At 45.1% G+C, this 15,288-nt stretch overlaps 1 protein-coding gene across 1 annotated transcript; it reads left to right on the top strand.

Annotated features, from left to right (window-relative positions):
• Positions 1-2,904: 2,904 nt before the first annotated feature.
• Positions 2,905-14,726, top strand: LOC138350745 (Kruppel-like factor 18). The gene is made up of 3 exons (XM_069301956.1): positions 2,905-3,104; positions 11,713-12,808; positions 14,661-14,726. Exons 1-3 carry the CDS (start codon positions 2,905-2,907, stop codon positions 14,724-14,726), a joined length of 1,362 nt encoding a protein of 453 aa, XP_069158057.1.
• The last annotated feature ends 562 nt before the right edge of the window (positions 14,727-15,288 follow it).

Genomic DNA, 15,288 nt, shown 5'->3' with positions numbered 1-15,288 from the left:
TCCAGCACCCTTCCTCTAATTAATCCTTACGTTAACACTCCGTCCCACGGACGATCAACAATCAATAACAATTGATTTACGTTAATAACACAATAACATTTTACGTTAAATTAACAAGGTAACATTTACGTTAAATTAACAACTCTTACAACTGTCACTAGTAACGCGGAAATTACACAACGCTCTACCCGTTGAGCATTCAGTGAGAAAATCCCATTAATCCCTGTACTTCCAGACAGCTGATTAATCTGTACTAGTTACGTTAATTTACGTTAATCGGTTACTAATCACTCAGCGATGGTAAACCCTGATTTACAATGTCCAAAGTGCTAAGAGAACGGTAATCCCTCGTGATTACCTTTAGAGTAATTAATTATTATCCTCAAGAGTAATAATTAAACAATTAAAATACGCAACCTTTCACACTGGCTCAGCAATTTACATTAAGGTACGAATTCCGTCTGAGCCTTCCATACTCAAACCAATTCAGGCGACTAATAACAGTAATTAGCCCCACGTTTACGTTATTCTAAAATGACGCTACTCCTCCCACGAGTCAATCAAGTGCCGGTACTTCCGGGCAGATAACGACGTTACGTTAATGGAACAATGTAGCCTTCGTGTGAGTCGATCAAACAAGGATCGAGATTAATTACTTTGACTTCCTGAAACACGTCAATTACCCGGCCCACTGACCGTTAATTACGACAGACAATACTCTAATTCTTATCTGGCTGATGGCTAGGCTCCTCGAGACTACCGTAGCTGCTTACAGGAAAGTAAATTAACCCAAACGTATTCTACGTTACTCAAATTGTCAAAGAACAAATTCTCTTAAAGCAATGGGCGTTCCCTTGGTTACGTTATATTAATTGCCTCGCAATCACCTCACTGAATACTGGACTTCGATGTCCTACCAGATAACCAGGAGAATATATGTGTATCCAAGTACTCGTCTACAGCCGAGTTCCCCCACGACAATGACAAATCACACTAACAAATCACAGTGATTTACATTACAATCCGGTTGCAATGACAATACTGCAGAACCTAGCAAAATAACATACAGGACATGAACCCTCTAGAACACTGCCCCACAATGACTTTACTGAACTGCAATCACCTACGGTGATGCTCAACACTAGCAACAATCACCATCAAATAACAACCCCCTTTGCAATAACACACACGACAAGTACTCTAATTTCCAAATATTAGGATACTGCACACACTTACTGTTGCAAATGACCCCAGTGCTCTCAATAACCCCCTAGAATACAGGTCAATATATTGCAATCACCACACAGTAAATAACACAATGACACTGGGCACCGTGACACTATGATTATATATATATATATATATATATATATATATATATATATATATATATATATATATATATATATATATATATATATATATATATATATATATATATATATATATATATATATATATATATATATATATATATATATTACTGCTGACAAATGTAGCCTACAGCTATCAAACGTTATTGGGAACACTAAGGAGAATCTCACACTCCTTAAATCACATGGTGAGTGATTTATCGATCACGCATGTCGATAAACACTCGAGAGTTACGTTACTCGACAGAGCGGTGGCAGTCTCTCTAGACAGCCACGTCACTCACCAAAACTCACCAAAATTACGTTAATTAATACTGCAACCACAATATATATTTATATAAATAACACTTGTCACGGCCCTGGGAACAATACAAGAAATTAAAGCCACACTGTGGTACACTCCACAATAATCATTGCCAGGAATCACTGGCGTTACACATACCTGAGCGCTCAGTGTTGGAATTCCACACCTGCAAGACCACACATGGAAATGATATCACTCCGTCCCACGGACGATCAAAAATGATTACCACAATGAAATAAAAGAATTATTACATGGACATCCTCTCAGTCCTTGGCTAATCTATGTATATTCTGTTCCCGTGTGTACCCACACACACACACACACTGTACGTCTGTGTACACCAGACTTAAGTCCCTCTGGACTAACAAGATGACAACACAGGTGATTAATCTCCTCGCCCACAATTCACTCCGCCTGAACAGGTGCTGCGTGACAATGTGACGGAACACTTGACCTCGAATTCAAGCTTTAGAGACTACTAATCACCAGAAATACACACATAGGTACTTACTCATTCACACTGCCGGCTTTACACTCCATTCCCATACATCAGGCACCCCGCTATAGGTGGCTGGCTCGTCCCAAGTGGCGTAAGCGGCGGTAGTTCCTTACGTGGTACTTATACGGAAAATTGGCGCACACTCGAACCCCTCCCACTCAACACGGCTGAGCTCGCACCCTCGACTCCCCGGTGAAGTGAAGCGTTCATACCCAGGTGACGCGCACAACGATAGCGTCTCCCACAAATATGGGAAATTTGCCTTAACACTGACACGAATTTCCCCGTTCCCATCGACTGCTACAGAGCACTAGCAAGTCTAATCATCACTGGTATGGGATCTACGAGTCTGTTGCTGCTCGTATGCACATTCCCCCACGATCCCAGATCACTGTACCTCTACCCCCTGCATACAATAATGTCTTAAACCCCTCCAAGCGACGACTTCGGCCGGATTCTGTGACGACCGTTGTCGTAGGTGAAGCAGGAAGCATCAGCAGTTGAGTAGTCCAGCCACCATGACGCCCTATACTTCAATTTGGCCGAATTGAGTCCAGAGAGCGTCTTGACAAGGTGGCGGCTGAGTTCAGAATGAGGCTACACCGGCTACTCGCCGCGTCCTTCTCGAAATAACCAATGAGAGGAAGGCATACAGTGGCCTACCCCTCTCACCCAATCAGCGACGGTGTAGCATAGCCCCTAGGGCAACTCCAAGATGGCCGACCAACATGGCGGCTCAAGATGTTTCTAAGATGGCGGCTGTCTCCATGACAACCACTCAAGTGGCCAGCCAGCGTGGGAGCCCACATGTCTCCCACGCCGGCGGCCTAGCTGTTTCCCACGCAAAGCTGAGTCTGGCCTCAAAGCCATACAATGAGATGATGCTATCAGCTCTAGCACTGTCCACAGACATGCCACCCCGGCCAGGGTAACATTTATGGACTGCTGATGACTGGGGCTCTCACATGAGCCCAAACACTAGATGTTTCGGTCGCTGGTTACCAAACTTAAGTCCGCCCACTTAACAAGTGCACTTAACAAGTGTACTGGCTCCCACAGGCATAAGAGCACTATTGTAAGTGAGCTGATGAACCATCTCCCCACAAGGAAGATAGTATGAGACTACAAGATGACCTAAAGAAAATGAAGGAATGGTCCAACAAATGCCTACTAAAGTTCAACCCAAGTAAATTGTAAAGTAATGAAACTTGGTGGAGGAAATAGGAGGCCAGAGACTGGATACTGAATGGGAGATGAAGTCTTTCACGAAACGGACAGAGAGAAAGATCTAGGAGCAAGAGATGTAACTCTTCACGCCATCATGTCATACCACGCCAAACCTGTCTCCTGAAGACAGGTTATCAAAAGAATAACATCGGCGGTGCATATGAAGCTGGCTAACATCAGAACTGCCTTCTGAAACCTGTGTAAGGAATCTTTCAAAATCTATAGTATGCGGCCCCCAGCAGGGAGCCCGTAACTTGTCAAGCACAAGACGAAGCTGGAAAAAGTTCAGAGGTATGCCACTAGGCTAGTCCCAGAACTAAGAGGCACGAGTTATGAGGAAAGGCTGCGTGAACAGCACCTCACACCGCTGGAGGACAGAAGAGCTCGGGGAGCTCTTCTGTGTGTGGTGATTCCTTACATGATCACCACATACAAAATTCTCAGGGGAATTGACAGAGTTGACAAGAATGGAAAATATAACACAGGTGGTACACGCACAAGGGGACACAGGTAGAAGCTGAGTACTCAAATGTACCACAGAGACATTAGAAAGAACCTTTTCAGTGTCAAGTAGTTAGTAAATGGATGTGGTGGATTCTGACTCCATACACAGGTTTCAAATGTAGATATGATAAGAGCTCAAGAAGCTCAGGAATCTGTACACCAGTTGAGTGACGGTTGAGAGGCCGAACCAAGGAGTAAAGCTCAACCCCCATAAGCACAATTAGATGAGTACAACTAGGTGAGTACAATCCAACGATCCGACGACCTCCAATAACACAGGTCGCTCTACTTCCTTCTCTCTGGCATCCGGGACAGTTACACCCACAGGCCAATCTTCCAGAAAGCTGGGAGGCTGAACAATACCCCCAACCTTGCAAGCGAGACAATCATAGAGAAAGGGAAAGGTGGTGAAAGTGAACAGGGGCCCATAGGAGGGGTAATGGTCAAAGTACGACATAAGTGAGAGTGAGGGTTTTGTAAGGGATCACTCAAAGTAGCGAAGACAGTAACGATCACAGAGATCCTGTAGAGACAGGATGCCGATTTCAACATACAGGATTTGGGTAGGAGTCGAGCGAAAGGGAGCAGAGCTGAGGCGGAGCTCAGTATAGTTAAGAGCATCAAAACGACGAAGAGTTGAGGGAGAGGCAGACGAGTAAGCACGACAGCCATAATCGAGTTTAGACAGCACGAAAGAGGAATGTAAAGAGAGGAGCGTATGCCAATCAGCTCTCCAGGAAGTATGGGAAAAGACCTTAAGTAAGTTAAGGGCCTTAGAGCATTGAACTCGGACATAAGAGATATGGGGTGACCAAAACAAACGAGTGTCAAAGAATAACCCCAGAAGTTTAGCAGAATCCTTATACAAAAGAGGATTACCATAAAGCAACAGAGGGGGGTCGATGAACGACCTGCTTTTGAGTAAAGGCCATAGCAAAATTCTTAGCTGTTAATAATTTGAAGCCATGATTGGTGGGCCAGGACGACACGGCATCTATTGCAAGTTGAAGCCGCCGTTGGAGGAAAGGCGAGTCATCACTTTGATAGTAGAGCTTAAGATCGTCAACATAAAGAGCGGAAAAAATGTCAAAAGGGAGGGAGGAAAGAAGGTCATTGAGGGCAAATAGGAAAAAAGAAGTGCCCAGAACACTACCTGCGGGTACACCTTCGTGTTGCTAAAAAGTGGCAGAGAGAGCGGTACCAAGCCTCACTCAAAAAGAAAGACGAGAAAGCAACCACTGAGGTCTTCACAGCAAAAACAGTTCGAATATAGACCTCCAAGTTTACAAGGACATCAGTTGTGCTGCGACACTTACGAAAGCCAAATTGAGAAAGCGAGTTTAACCTTTTCCCCTTGTGTCCTCCTCTTGTTTATCCCTCTCCCCTTGTGTCCCCCTCTTGGTTATCCCTCTCCCCTTGTGTCCCCCTCTTGGTTATCCCTCTCCCCTTGTGTCCCCCTCTTGGTTATCCCTCTCCCCTTGTGTCCCCCTCTTGGTTATCCCTCTCCCCTTGTGTCCCCCTCTTGGTTATCCCTCTCCCCTTGTGTCCTCCTCTTGTTTATCCCTCTCCCCTTGTGTCCCCCTCTTGGTTATCCCTCTCCCCTTGTGTCCTCCTCTTGTTTATCCCTCTCCCCTTGTGTCCCCCTCTTGTTTATCCTTCTCCCCTTCTGTCAAATGTGATAGGTACAACGCAAAGTAGCGAAGACAGTAGCAATCACGGCGATCCTGTATGGACAGGATGCCAGTTTCAAATACAGGCTCCGGGTAGGAGTCGAGCGAAAGGCACCAGAGCTGAAGCAGAGCTCAGTATGGTAAAGGGTATAGAGTTTTTCTCCACATTGAGCTCAGTATGGAGCTCAGTATGGTCCCAATCCTTATGTGATAGCGTTTATCACATAAACACTATGTAATAGCATTTCAAGAATCACATCAGATGGTCATTGACCATATACTCAAAGGGTTTGCAGACGAAACTCATCAGAACAATGTGGCGGAAGTCTTTAGGGGATGACCCTAGAAAACGAGGTTTCTGAACAGGAAGAACAACTGCTTAAAGCCAGTCCTCAAGGACTGCCGACGACTCCCAGACACAGTTACAAACATTCAGTAAATACTGAAACGTTCATGGAGGGAGATCGCGAAGCATCTAATAATGAATATCATCCGAGCCCCTCGCCTAAGAACGGCAGAGGGCCAGGGAAGACTGGAGTTCTAAGAGAGAGAAAGTATTGATATAGGGAAGCTGAAGATGAGTGCGAAAATCTAAGGGACATTATTCAAGAAAGTTTTTCATCATAAGCCCCTTATGAGTAAGGAAAGAAGGAGGAAGACGAGAACCAAAGCTAGCAATCGAAAAGTATGAACCCAGTTCGGCCGTGACCGACACTGGATCCACCACAAGAGAACCACGGAGGTGAAGGACTGGCGAGACATCTGGAACCAATTTACCCGCTATCTTGCGAATTTTCTTCAGGATCAGGTGCAGAGGAGTGTCAGACGTAATGGTGGAAACGAAAGATTGCCAACCCTCACGCTTAGCCATACAGATGGCCGCACTCGCCTTCCAAACCAAAATAAAAGAATCGGGAGACAGGAAAGAGGAGGAGGACTCGAGGAAGAGGCAGATCAGAGAGGTCAGAAAGTGTAGCAAGTAAGGGGAAGAGGCTCAAATCAGCCTTGGTATACTGCCACCTAGGGAAGGAGAGGGGAGGGTAAAAAGAGAAGGTGACAAGAATAAGAAAATAGTTACTGTTATGTTTTTCATCGAGAACCCGCCAGGTGAAGTTCAAATAAAAAGAAGATGAGCAGAAAGAATGATCAAGATAGGAAAGGGTACGATTGCATGAGTCAACATGGGTGGGCTCACCAGAATTCAGAAGAGAGGACAAAAGGTTAAAGAAGACAGCCCAGGGTGTTCAGATTATCTCCCCAGAGGGTATACCGACAGTTAAAAACATTTTTAAGGAGCGCAGGCTCTGGTAAGGAGTCCGACAGGTGTTTAAGATCAGGAAGTGAAATTGGGACATTTGGGTGGAGTTAAATGGAACAGGCTGTATATCATTAACTCACAAAGATACGTGCTGCAGAACACGTAATGGGCGGCTGAAAATGCAGAGGGAGAACGGGAGTGGTCAACATGAAGAACGCTGGGAGAAGGATGGACAATGACCCAAACAGACTCGCTCACTGCCAAGAGAGATAGAGCCAAGAGACAGAGGGAAGGACTGAGAAGAAGGAGTGGGGCTAGAAGAAAAAGAGTGCACAGGAGACATGGAAGACCGGGAAGGAAGGAAACACCAAACGGAGAACCAGAAGGAAGACCATCTTGCCCAGAAGGCAAAGGAGTCAACGAGGTGGTGGTGGAGGTTTTGGGGTCCAAGGCCACGAAACGGTTGCGAAACTGAGAAAGCAGGAGAGGGAGAGAAGACGGGGAACGCAAATTGAGAAGAACGTTTCAAATTGAGGATGGCTTCCTCAAATTTGTAGTGCACACATGCGCGGGAGAAGGCAGGGTGGGTGTCACCACAACTGATGCAGAGACAAAAAGCTTGGGAAAAAAGGTACTCCATCTTAAAATGACCCGAGGTTCCACTCAGGGAGTAGAGAGAGAGAGACCTCACTTGTACATCTGAAGGGACCATGCCCAAATCTCCAGCACCTGCTGCAGAGGTGAGGAGAGGGGATGTACTCCTTAAGGGAGCATCTGGCACCAGCAAGAATGACAAAAGATGAAAGGGACCTACTATCAAACGTGACCTTCACAACGCAAAGAGGCTGACGACGACGACCACTAGGGAGTCTAGTGAATGTATCTATCTGAAGATACATTGGGCCTCAAGGAAATATTTAATATCCTCGTGGCACTCTTTCAGTTCCCTGTCACCAGTCACAACATTGTGCGGGAGAAGAACTGTGCAAATGCTGGCATGCAACCAGGCATTTTTGGAGATCCAAACAGGGGTCTCCCAGATGCAGGACAACGAAGCCAAGCAGTCAGCGGCTTTCTCAGATCGTTCTGAGGAAGGATGGGTACCTGTATGGGCACTGGTATGGGTAACCTCACCCATACTTGTACCCATGCAACAACATGGGTACCAGTATAGGTGGGGTTAAAAGTGACAAACGTATGCACCATATAAACAAGGTGGTTATGGGGAAATAAATCATCAGGTCGAGTAGGGTCAACATGACTAAGATGAAAATGCTTAGTCCACGTAGCAGGATCAAACAAAGCCTGAAAAAAAGTAAATTGGGAACGAATCCGGCGCATGCGAAGGCACCGAGCATCCCTGGTAAGAGTGGGTAAAAGGTGCAGTTGTAACAACGAGAGACAGAGCCACGCCAGGTGATGAGGAGATTCTCACTGGGGGCATGGGGCTCAACCCCGCCACAGAAGTATGAGGGAAGCAGAGAGTCAGTCAGAAGAGTCACAGAAGTAGCATGGTCAGGGCCCAATGTAGAAGGGGGCCACAGAGCCTGGCCTTCCAGCACAGTCTGACTCGTGGGGTTGCCTACCCCACGAGTCTGAGAAGTTAGAGGGTTAGAAAAAGGCATAAAAACTAACAGAAAAAAATTCAGACACGAAAAAGCCCCCATACCCACCACAGAGACACAATTAGAGGATAGGACACCAGACAAGTCAGGGCCCCCTAAGGGTGCATCGTAGATATACACCCTGCAATCGCCACTTTAAGAGCCGTCAGTCCGTCACTCGCTCAACAACGTCAGGTACCACAGTTCTAATGGTGAGAGAGTGTGCTGCTCCAAACACCCGGCGTCAAAACAGAAGAAGACATCAAAAAGAACTTTCAAGAATGATAATAAGTCGGCAGGTAGGGAACAATCTGAAAGGAGAGGATGTGGAGAGGATAAACGAAACATGAGGAAGAGGAAAAAATCACCAGCAAAATTGAAGGAGACACCAGCAGCAGGAGCACAAGGCGTCAAAAAGACAAAGGACAAGCCGTCCCAAATAGCATCACACTCTGGCAGCCGCCCACTAAGCCCCCATCACGATGGCAACGATAACTGGAAAGGGAGTGGATGAACAGCAGAAGGCAGCGACAGGTCTTTGTTAAGAAGAAGTGATGAAGTACCGCTTAGCTGGGGCCAAGAGCTGAGTTGGTCATAGTGATACAGAAGACTTTGGGTAAATAGTCACTTAATTAGATTTCTCCGTTACTCAAAAATGTTGTATTAGCTATTTCACTGACTTTAGATGTATTTTTCTTGTGCTTCATTATGAAACTTAAAAACTAGAACATTGTATGTCCCACTCCACTAGCATGTGTGTCCATCAGCATTTGTCAGAGAACACTAAGAGTTTGCAATGAGCGTTAACTAACAAACTTTGCTGACCTATGACAGAAAACAAATGGGGTGAATTGGCCAATCAAGAGGTGACCCGAGGACACGTGACGAATGAGAGGAACTTGTGAGGCATTTATCTGGCTCGTTGGTCGCTACTATTGCCCGAGATGGTGTAAGGATAGGTGGTGCCAAGGTCAGCTGCTGATTACTAGTGGGATTTTCATTGCACCGCGTGTCTGGTAGTAAGAAGCCAATGGCAGCGAGTTTACACAAGGGGGAGATCTGCTGTATTTTCTGGGAGATTTTCAACTCAAATTCCTCTTATTTGCAGAGTTGAAGTGCAACACAAAAATCGTTAGCAGTTTAGGACCTTCTTGTCATCTTCGTTGGATGTGTAGGACCATCTTGTTCAGAGAACCGGTGTGTGCTGTGGCTCCAACAGGCCGCCTCTAGTGAACACTACGACATAAAACATACAACTGGTGAAGATAGGGATAGGAGGGGATTGCAAAGGATGGAAAGGAAAGATGCATGGAAAAGGAGGGACGGGGGAATGGATTTGAAGATTATTATGAGGTCCGTGTATAATTACAGCTTCAAATTCTATTTATAATAATTTAGAATACAGACATCTACAGCCACAAGATGAACAGAATCAATTAAACAATCACAATTACCGTTCTAAATTTATTCTTAATTACACAATTATGTTGCTCCTAACAGTGTGTAATTACTCGTAATGTGCTTTCACTGCCTCCTTGAGGACCATGAAGCGCCGTTAGAAGGGCAATTAAACAATTACCACATAGTGCCTGAGATTACTGACTACGTAATAATTATTTATGAAACTTTTCTTTGTCGAATAACTTATGACCATTACTCACTGTACCCAACTTCATGAAGTAATACATTTTTGAACATTTCCACATGCTGTTCAATACTCATGATCACAGAGCAACACCAGAAGGCACTGAACCCCTACTTAAGCCAGATCTAATCTTACCTAAAGTATTATTTCTCCTCTGCCCCCCATTCTGCCCAAGAATCTGCCCAAGATTCTGCCCAAGAATCTTAATTGGGAGATTCCCCCCCCCCTTTGGGGGGGGGGGAATCTCCCAATTAAGATTCTTGCCTGTACCTTAGTAGGAAGAGATATCTCTTCCCTCTACCTTAGCGGGAAGAGATATTTCTTCCCTGTACCATATCTCCTCCCTGTACCTTAGTGGGAAGAGATATCTCTTCCCTGTACCTTAGTGGGAAGATATAGAACTTCCCGCTTAGGTAGAACACAGGTAACTTTTCACTATTGAGGTTTGTGAACTTGAGATATTTTTCTGCGTGAACAAACCTTACATAAACAATGAACCAGTTTTAACATAATGGAAGAACACCATATGTATTGAGCTGAAGCACTAATGTAAATTAATATTTTTAAACAAACTTTTATTAATAAGATTGCATCTAATAAGAGATAAACCATCCACATGTACAGAATTACAGCGAAAAGTTCAAGTCTGAGAAGGAAAATGTTAATGGCTAATAAAGTACACAAAGCCTGTAATATAATAAAAATATGAAATCGTATTGTATGCTACAAAATAAAGTGTAGTTTACTGTAGATAAATGGAGATAGCAGGACAGGTTACAGTTCCAACACAGCTCCAGGGTAGAGAGCATAGAGCTGGGGGTGTCAGGATCCAGTTGACCAGGTCAGATAAGCTGATTTAAGTTTTCATAACTCACTGACGCCTTGGAACTGGATTACTACTTTTCAATAGCATCGATAATATATTTAATATTTTAATACTCAAGTGTACATATGTAGATCCGCAAGTATTTGTATACAGTTGTGTATATATGTATACCACCTCAAGGAGGATTAGTAGGAAACTCTGGAGCTTCGGCTGTAACGAAAAGAGTAGAAACATACTGAAAGTGCACTTTTCTCTAGGGACTGCAGGGGTCTACCCTCAAGAAACTCAAACCAGCAGAGTAATCTAATATTTTGAGCCAAGAATAAGAACGTGTCATGTATAAATGGCTCCATTCGTCTTTCCCAATAGTCTGAACGCATTACTTTGTTCATCGCTATCCAATCCATCGCTATAAAGAGTCATCCCATCCTCAATCTCGAGCGATATTCACTTAAAGCTTGGCAACACTTTACCTGCCTTCTCATTAATGATAATTCTTTCTCCCACTGCATCATGCACCATTTCTGCTTCTATTTCCTCCCTATTGTAACATATAATCCGTTTCATCAATCATTCCCTAGAGCCCCTTTCCTGGTGCCTCCCTCCGTCCCCCTGCCCAGCCCGGGGAGTGGTGAGGAGTGTCCCGGAGAGTGGCGGGTGTAGTAGCGGGTACTTCATTACTCTCTGCTGCATATACATGAGGCTGGAGAAGCTGCCGGACTCCCGGCCATGTTTCCTTCACCGCCGTGTGGGAGCCCGCGTTAAGTGCCTGTTGAACCTTTTGTGCTTCTCCTGTTACCAGTGTGGAGGAGGAGCAGGTGACTAGTGTTGCTGGTGATGTTACCAGTGTGGGGGAGGACCAGGTGACTAGTGTTGCTGGTGATGTTACCAGTGTGGGGGAGGACCAGGTGACTAGTGTTGCTGGTGTTGTTACCAGTGTGGGGGACAACCAGGTGACTAGTGTTGCTGGTGTTGTTACCAGTGTGGGGGACAACCAGGTGACTTGTGTTGCTGGTGATGTTACCAGTGTGGGGGACAACCAGGTGACTAGTGTTGCTGGTGATGTTACCAGTGTGAGGGAGGACCAGGTGACTAGTGTTGCTGGTGATGTTACCAGTGTGGGGGACAACCAGGTGACTAGTGATGCTGGTGATGTTACCAGTGTGAGGGAGGACCAGGTGACTAGTGTTGCTGGTGATGTTACCAGTGTGAGGGAGGACCAGGTGACTTGTGTTGCTGGTGATGTTACCAGTGTGAGGGAGGACCAGGTGACTAGTGATGCTGGTGATGTTACCAGTGTGAGGGAGGACCAGGTGACTAGTGATGCTGGTGATGTTACCAGTGTGAGGGAGGACCAGGTGACTAGTGATGCTGGTGATGTTACCAGTGTGGGGGAGGACCAGGTGACTAGTGATGCTGGTGATGTTACCAGTGTGAGGGAGGACCAGGTGACTAGTGATGCTGGTGATGTTACCAGTGTGGGGGAGGACCAGGTGACTAGTGTTGCTGGTGATGTTACCAGTGTGGGGGAGGACCAGGTGACTAGTGTTGCTGGTGATGTTACCAGTGTGGGGGAGGACCAGGTGACTAGTGTTGCTGGTGATGTTACCAGTGTGGGGGAGGACCAGGTGACTAGTGTTGCTGGTGATGTTACCAGTGTGGGGGAGGACCAGGTGACTAGTGATGCTGGTGATGTTACCAGTGTGGGGGAGGACCAGGTGACTAGTGTTGCTGGTGATGTTACCAGTGTGGGGGAGGACCAGGTGACTAGTGTTGCTGGTGATGTTACCAGTGTGGGGGAGGACCAGGTGACTAGTGATGCTGGTGATGTTACCAGTGTGGGGGAGGACCAGGTGACTAGTGTTGCTGGTGATGTTACCAGTGTGGGGGAGGACCAGGTGACTAGTGTTGCTGGTGATGTTACCAGTGTGGGGGGGGGGACCAGGTGACTAGTGTTGCTGGTGATGTTACTAGCTGCCCCGTCTTCATGACACGTGTTACTAGCTGCCCCGACTTCATGACAGATGTTACTAGCTGCCCCGACTTCATGACACGTGTTACTAGCTGCCCCGTCTTCATGACACATGTTACTAGCTGCCCCGACTTCATGACACATGTTACTAGCTGCCCCGACTTCATGACACGTGTTACTAGCTGCTCCGTCTTCATGACACGTGTTACTAGCTGCCCCGACTTCATGACACATGTTACTAGCTGCCCCGTCTTCATGACACGTGTTACTAGCTGCCCCGTCTTCATGACACGTGTTACTAGCTGCCCCGACTTCATGACACATGTTTCTAGCTGCCCCGACTTCATGACACGTGTTACTAGCTGCCCCGACTTCATGACACATGTTACTAGCTGCCCCGTCTTCATGTCACATGTTTATAGCTGCCCCGACTTCATGACACGTGTTACTAGCTGCCCCGACTTCATGACCCGTGTTACTAGCAACTTCTCCTCTTCCTTTGACTCACAATTCTCTCTATCATTTATTTAAGATCAGAGAGATTATTAATCTCTTTAGGGATTGTATCTGTTTATATATATTTGTGATTGTATATGTTAAAACTGGAAGCGAGCTTTGCTGCCTGATTACGTTATCTCTATTCAATGAAAACCTTAAAATTTTCCAGCCATCGCACAAGGAAATCACAAAGTATTTTTATATTATAGTATTGTTACAACTGTTTTAACTTTGTATAAAACGAAAATTTGAATAAATACAGAGTCGTTTTTATTCATAATTGCGTTCGTTTTCACCCACGCTCAGAGAATATGACAACATTATTAATTAACGCAAAATTAATTACATTTTGACACTAATAAGAGTATAATTGTTTCCTTGTTTCACGTTTATATGTGGCTACATGATGAATATCATGTGTATTAAAATGATGTTTCTACTTCCTATAAACTATTTTGCATATTGAATCATCTGTATGAGTATTAAGTTTTCTATCTCTCAACATAGATGATTGCTTTCAAAATCATAAATAAACATTATAGTCAGTGCCGTATTTCTCGGACAAACATCACAGTCAGAAACATCTTCAACATTGGACTTACCAATAAACACCATAAATTTGAAGTTGAAGGCCTTCAAATTTATTTATTTCCAGCTGTAACCACGATATTACTGGGAGTTAATACTAGGCTGCTGGAGCGGGAATGACCATTCAGTTATTATTGAGCGCCAGCGAGGTGCTTGTCGGGCACTCTAGCACCCTGAACGAGGACGCAATATTGGCCTTGAGTGCCACTCGAGACGAAGCTCAAGCTGGGCCTCGGGGATATATACGAGGCAAGAAGTGACCGATCGATGGCACTCAAGTGCTAGGAAAGATTTAATATCCGAGCCACTCCAGCGCATATCTGACACATCACTAATATCTGAGGCTCTCCAACACATGCCTGACACATCACTAATATCTGAGGCTCTCCAACACATGCCTGACACATCTTTAATATCCGAAAGACTTCAACACATACCTGGCACACGTCTAATATCTGCAACCCAACAATACATATGGTATACTTGTCAAATATCTCCGAATATCAAATCTGACACGAGTCTAATAACTTAAACACTCCATTGCATATATGACACATCTAATATATTATACTACTACCAAACACATGTCTAATATATGTGAGAATCCAAAATGAACCTCACACTTGTTTTATATCTAAGACAATATAACATATACCAGACATATGTTAAATATATAGTTTCGCTTTTTGCAGATCGGCGTTCGATCCCCCAATTGTCGAAGTGTTTGGGCACTCTTCCTCTATTCCGTCCTTTCCTAAATCCTTATCCTCGTACCCCGTCCATGTGCTACATACTCGTATTGGATAAGTGATTGCTCCTCATAATTACCATTTTTTTGACATGACACTCACCACCATACAACACTCACCATCATACAACACTCACCACCATACAACACTCACCACCATACAACACTCACCACCATACAACACTCACCATCATACAACACTCACCACCATACAACACTCACCACCATACAACACTCACCACCATACAACACTCACCACCATACAACACTCACCACCATACAACACTCACCACCATACAACACTCACCACCATACAACACTCACCACCATACAACACTCACCACCATACAACACTCACCACCATACAACACTCACCACCATACAACACTCACCACCATACAACACTCACCACCATACAACACTCACCACCATACAACACTCACCACCATACAACACTCACCACCATACAACACTCACCACCATACAACACTCACCACCATACAACACTCACCACCATACAACACTCACCACCATACAACACTCACCACCATACAACACTCACCACCATACAA

This window comes from Procambarus clarkii, chromosome 47 (assembly GCF_040958095.1).
Source record: "Procambarus clarkii isolate CNS0578487 chromosome 47, FALCON_Pclarkii_2.0, whole genome shotgun sequence".
Classification (NCBI taxonomy): Eukaryota; Metazoa; Arthropoda; class Malacostraca; order Decapoda; family Cambaridae; genus Procambarus; species Procambarus clarkii.
This window is presented reverse-complemented; position numbering and strand designations above follow the sequence as displayed.

Bases quoted from the DNA above. Each gene is read 5' to 3' on its own strand.
- LOC138350745 (XM_069301956.1), top strand. From the start codon at position 2,905: ATGGCGGCTCAAGATGTTTCTAAGATGGCGGCTGTCTCCATGACAACC. The intron at 3,105-11,712 runs GTAACATTTATG...TCCTGTTACCAG, and splicing joins GACATGCCACCCCGGCCAGG to TGTGGAGGAGGAGCAGGTGA. The intron at 12,809-14,660 runs GTGACTAGTGTT...CGCTTTTTGCAG, and splicing joins CCAGTGTGGGGGAGGACCAG to ATCGGCGTTCGATCCCCCAA.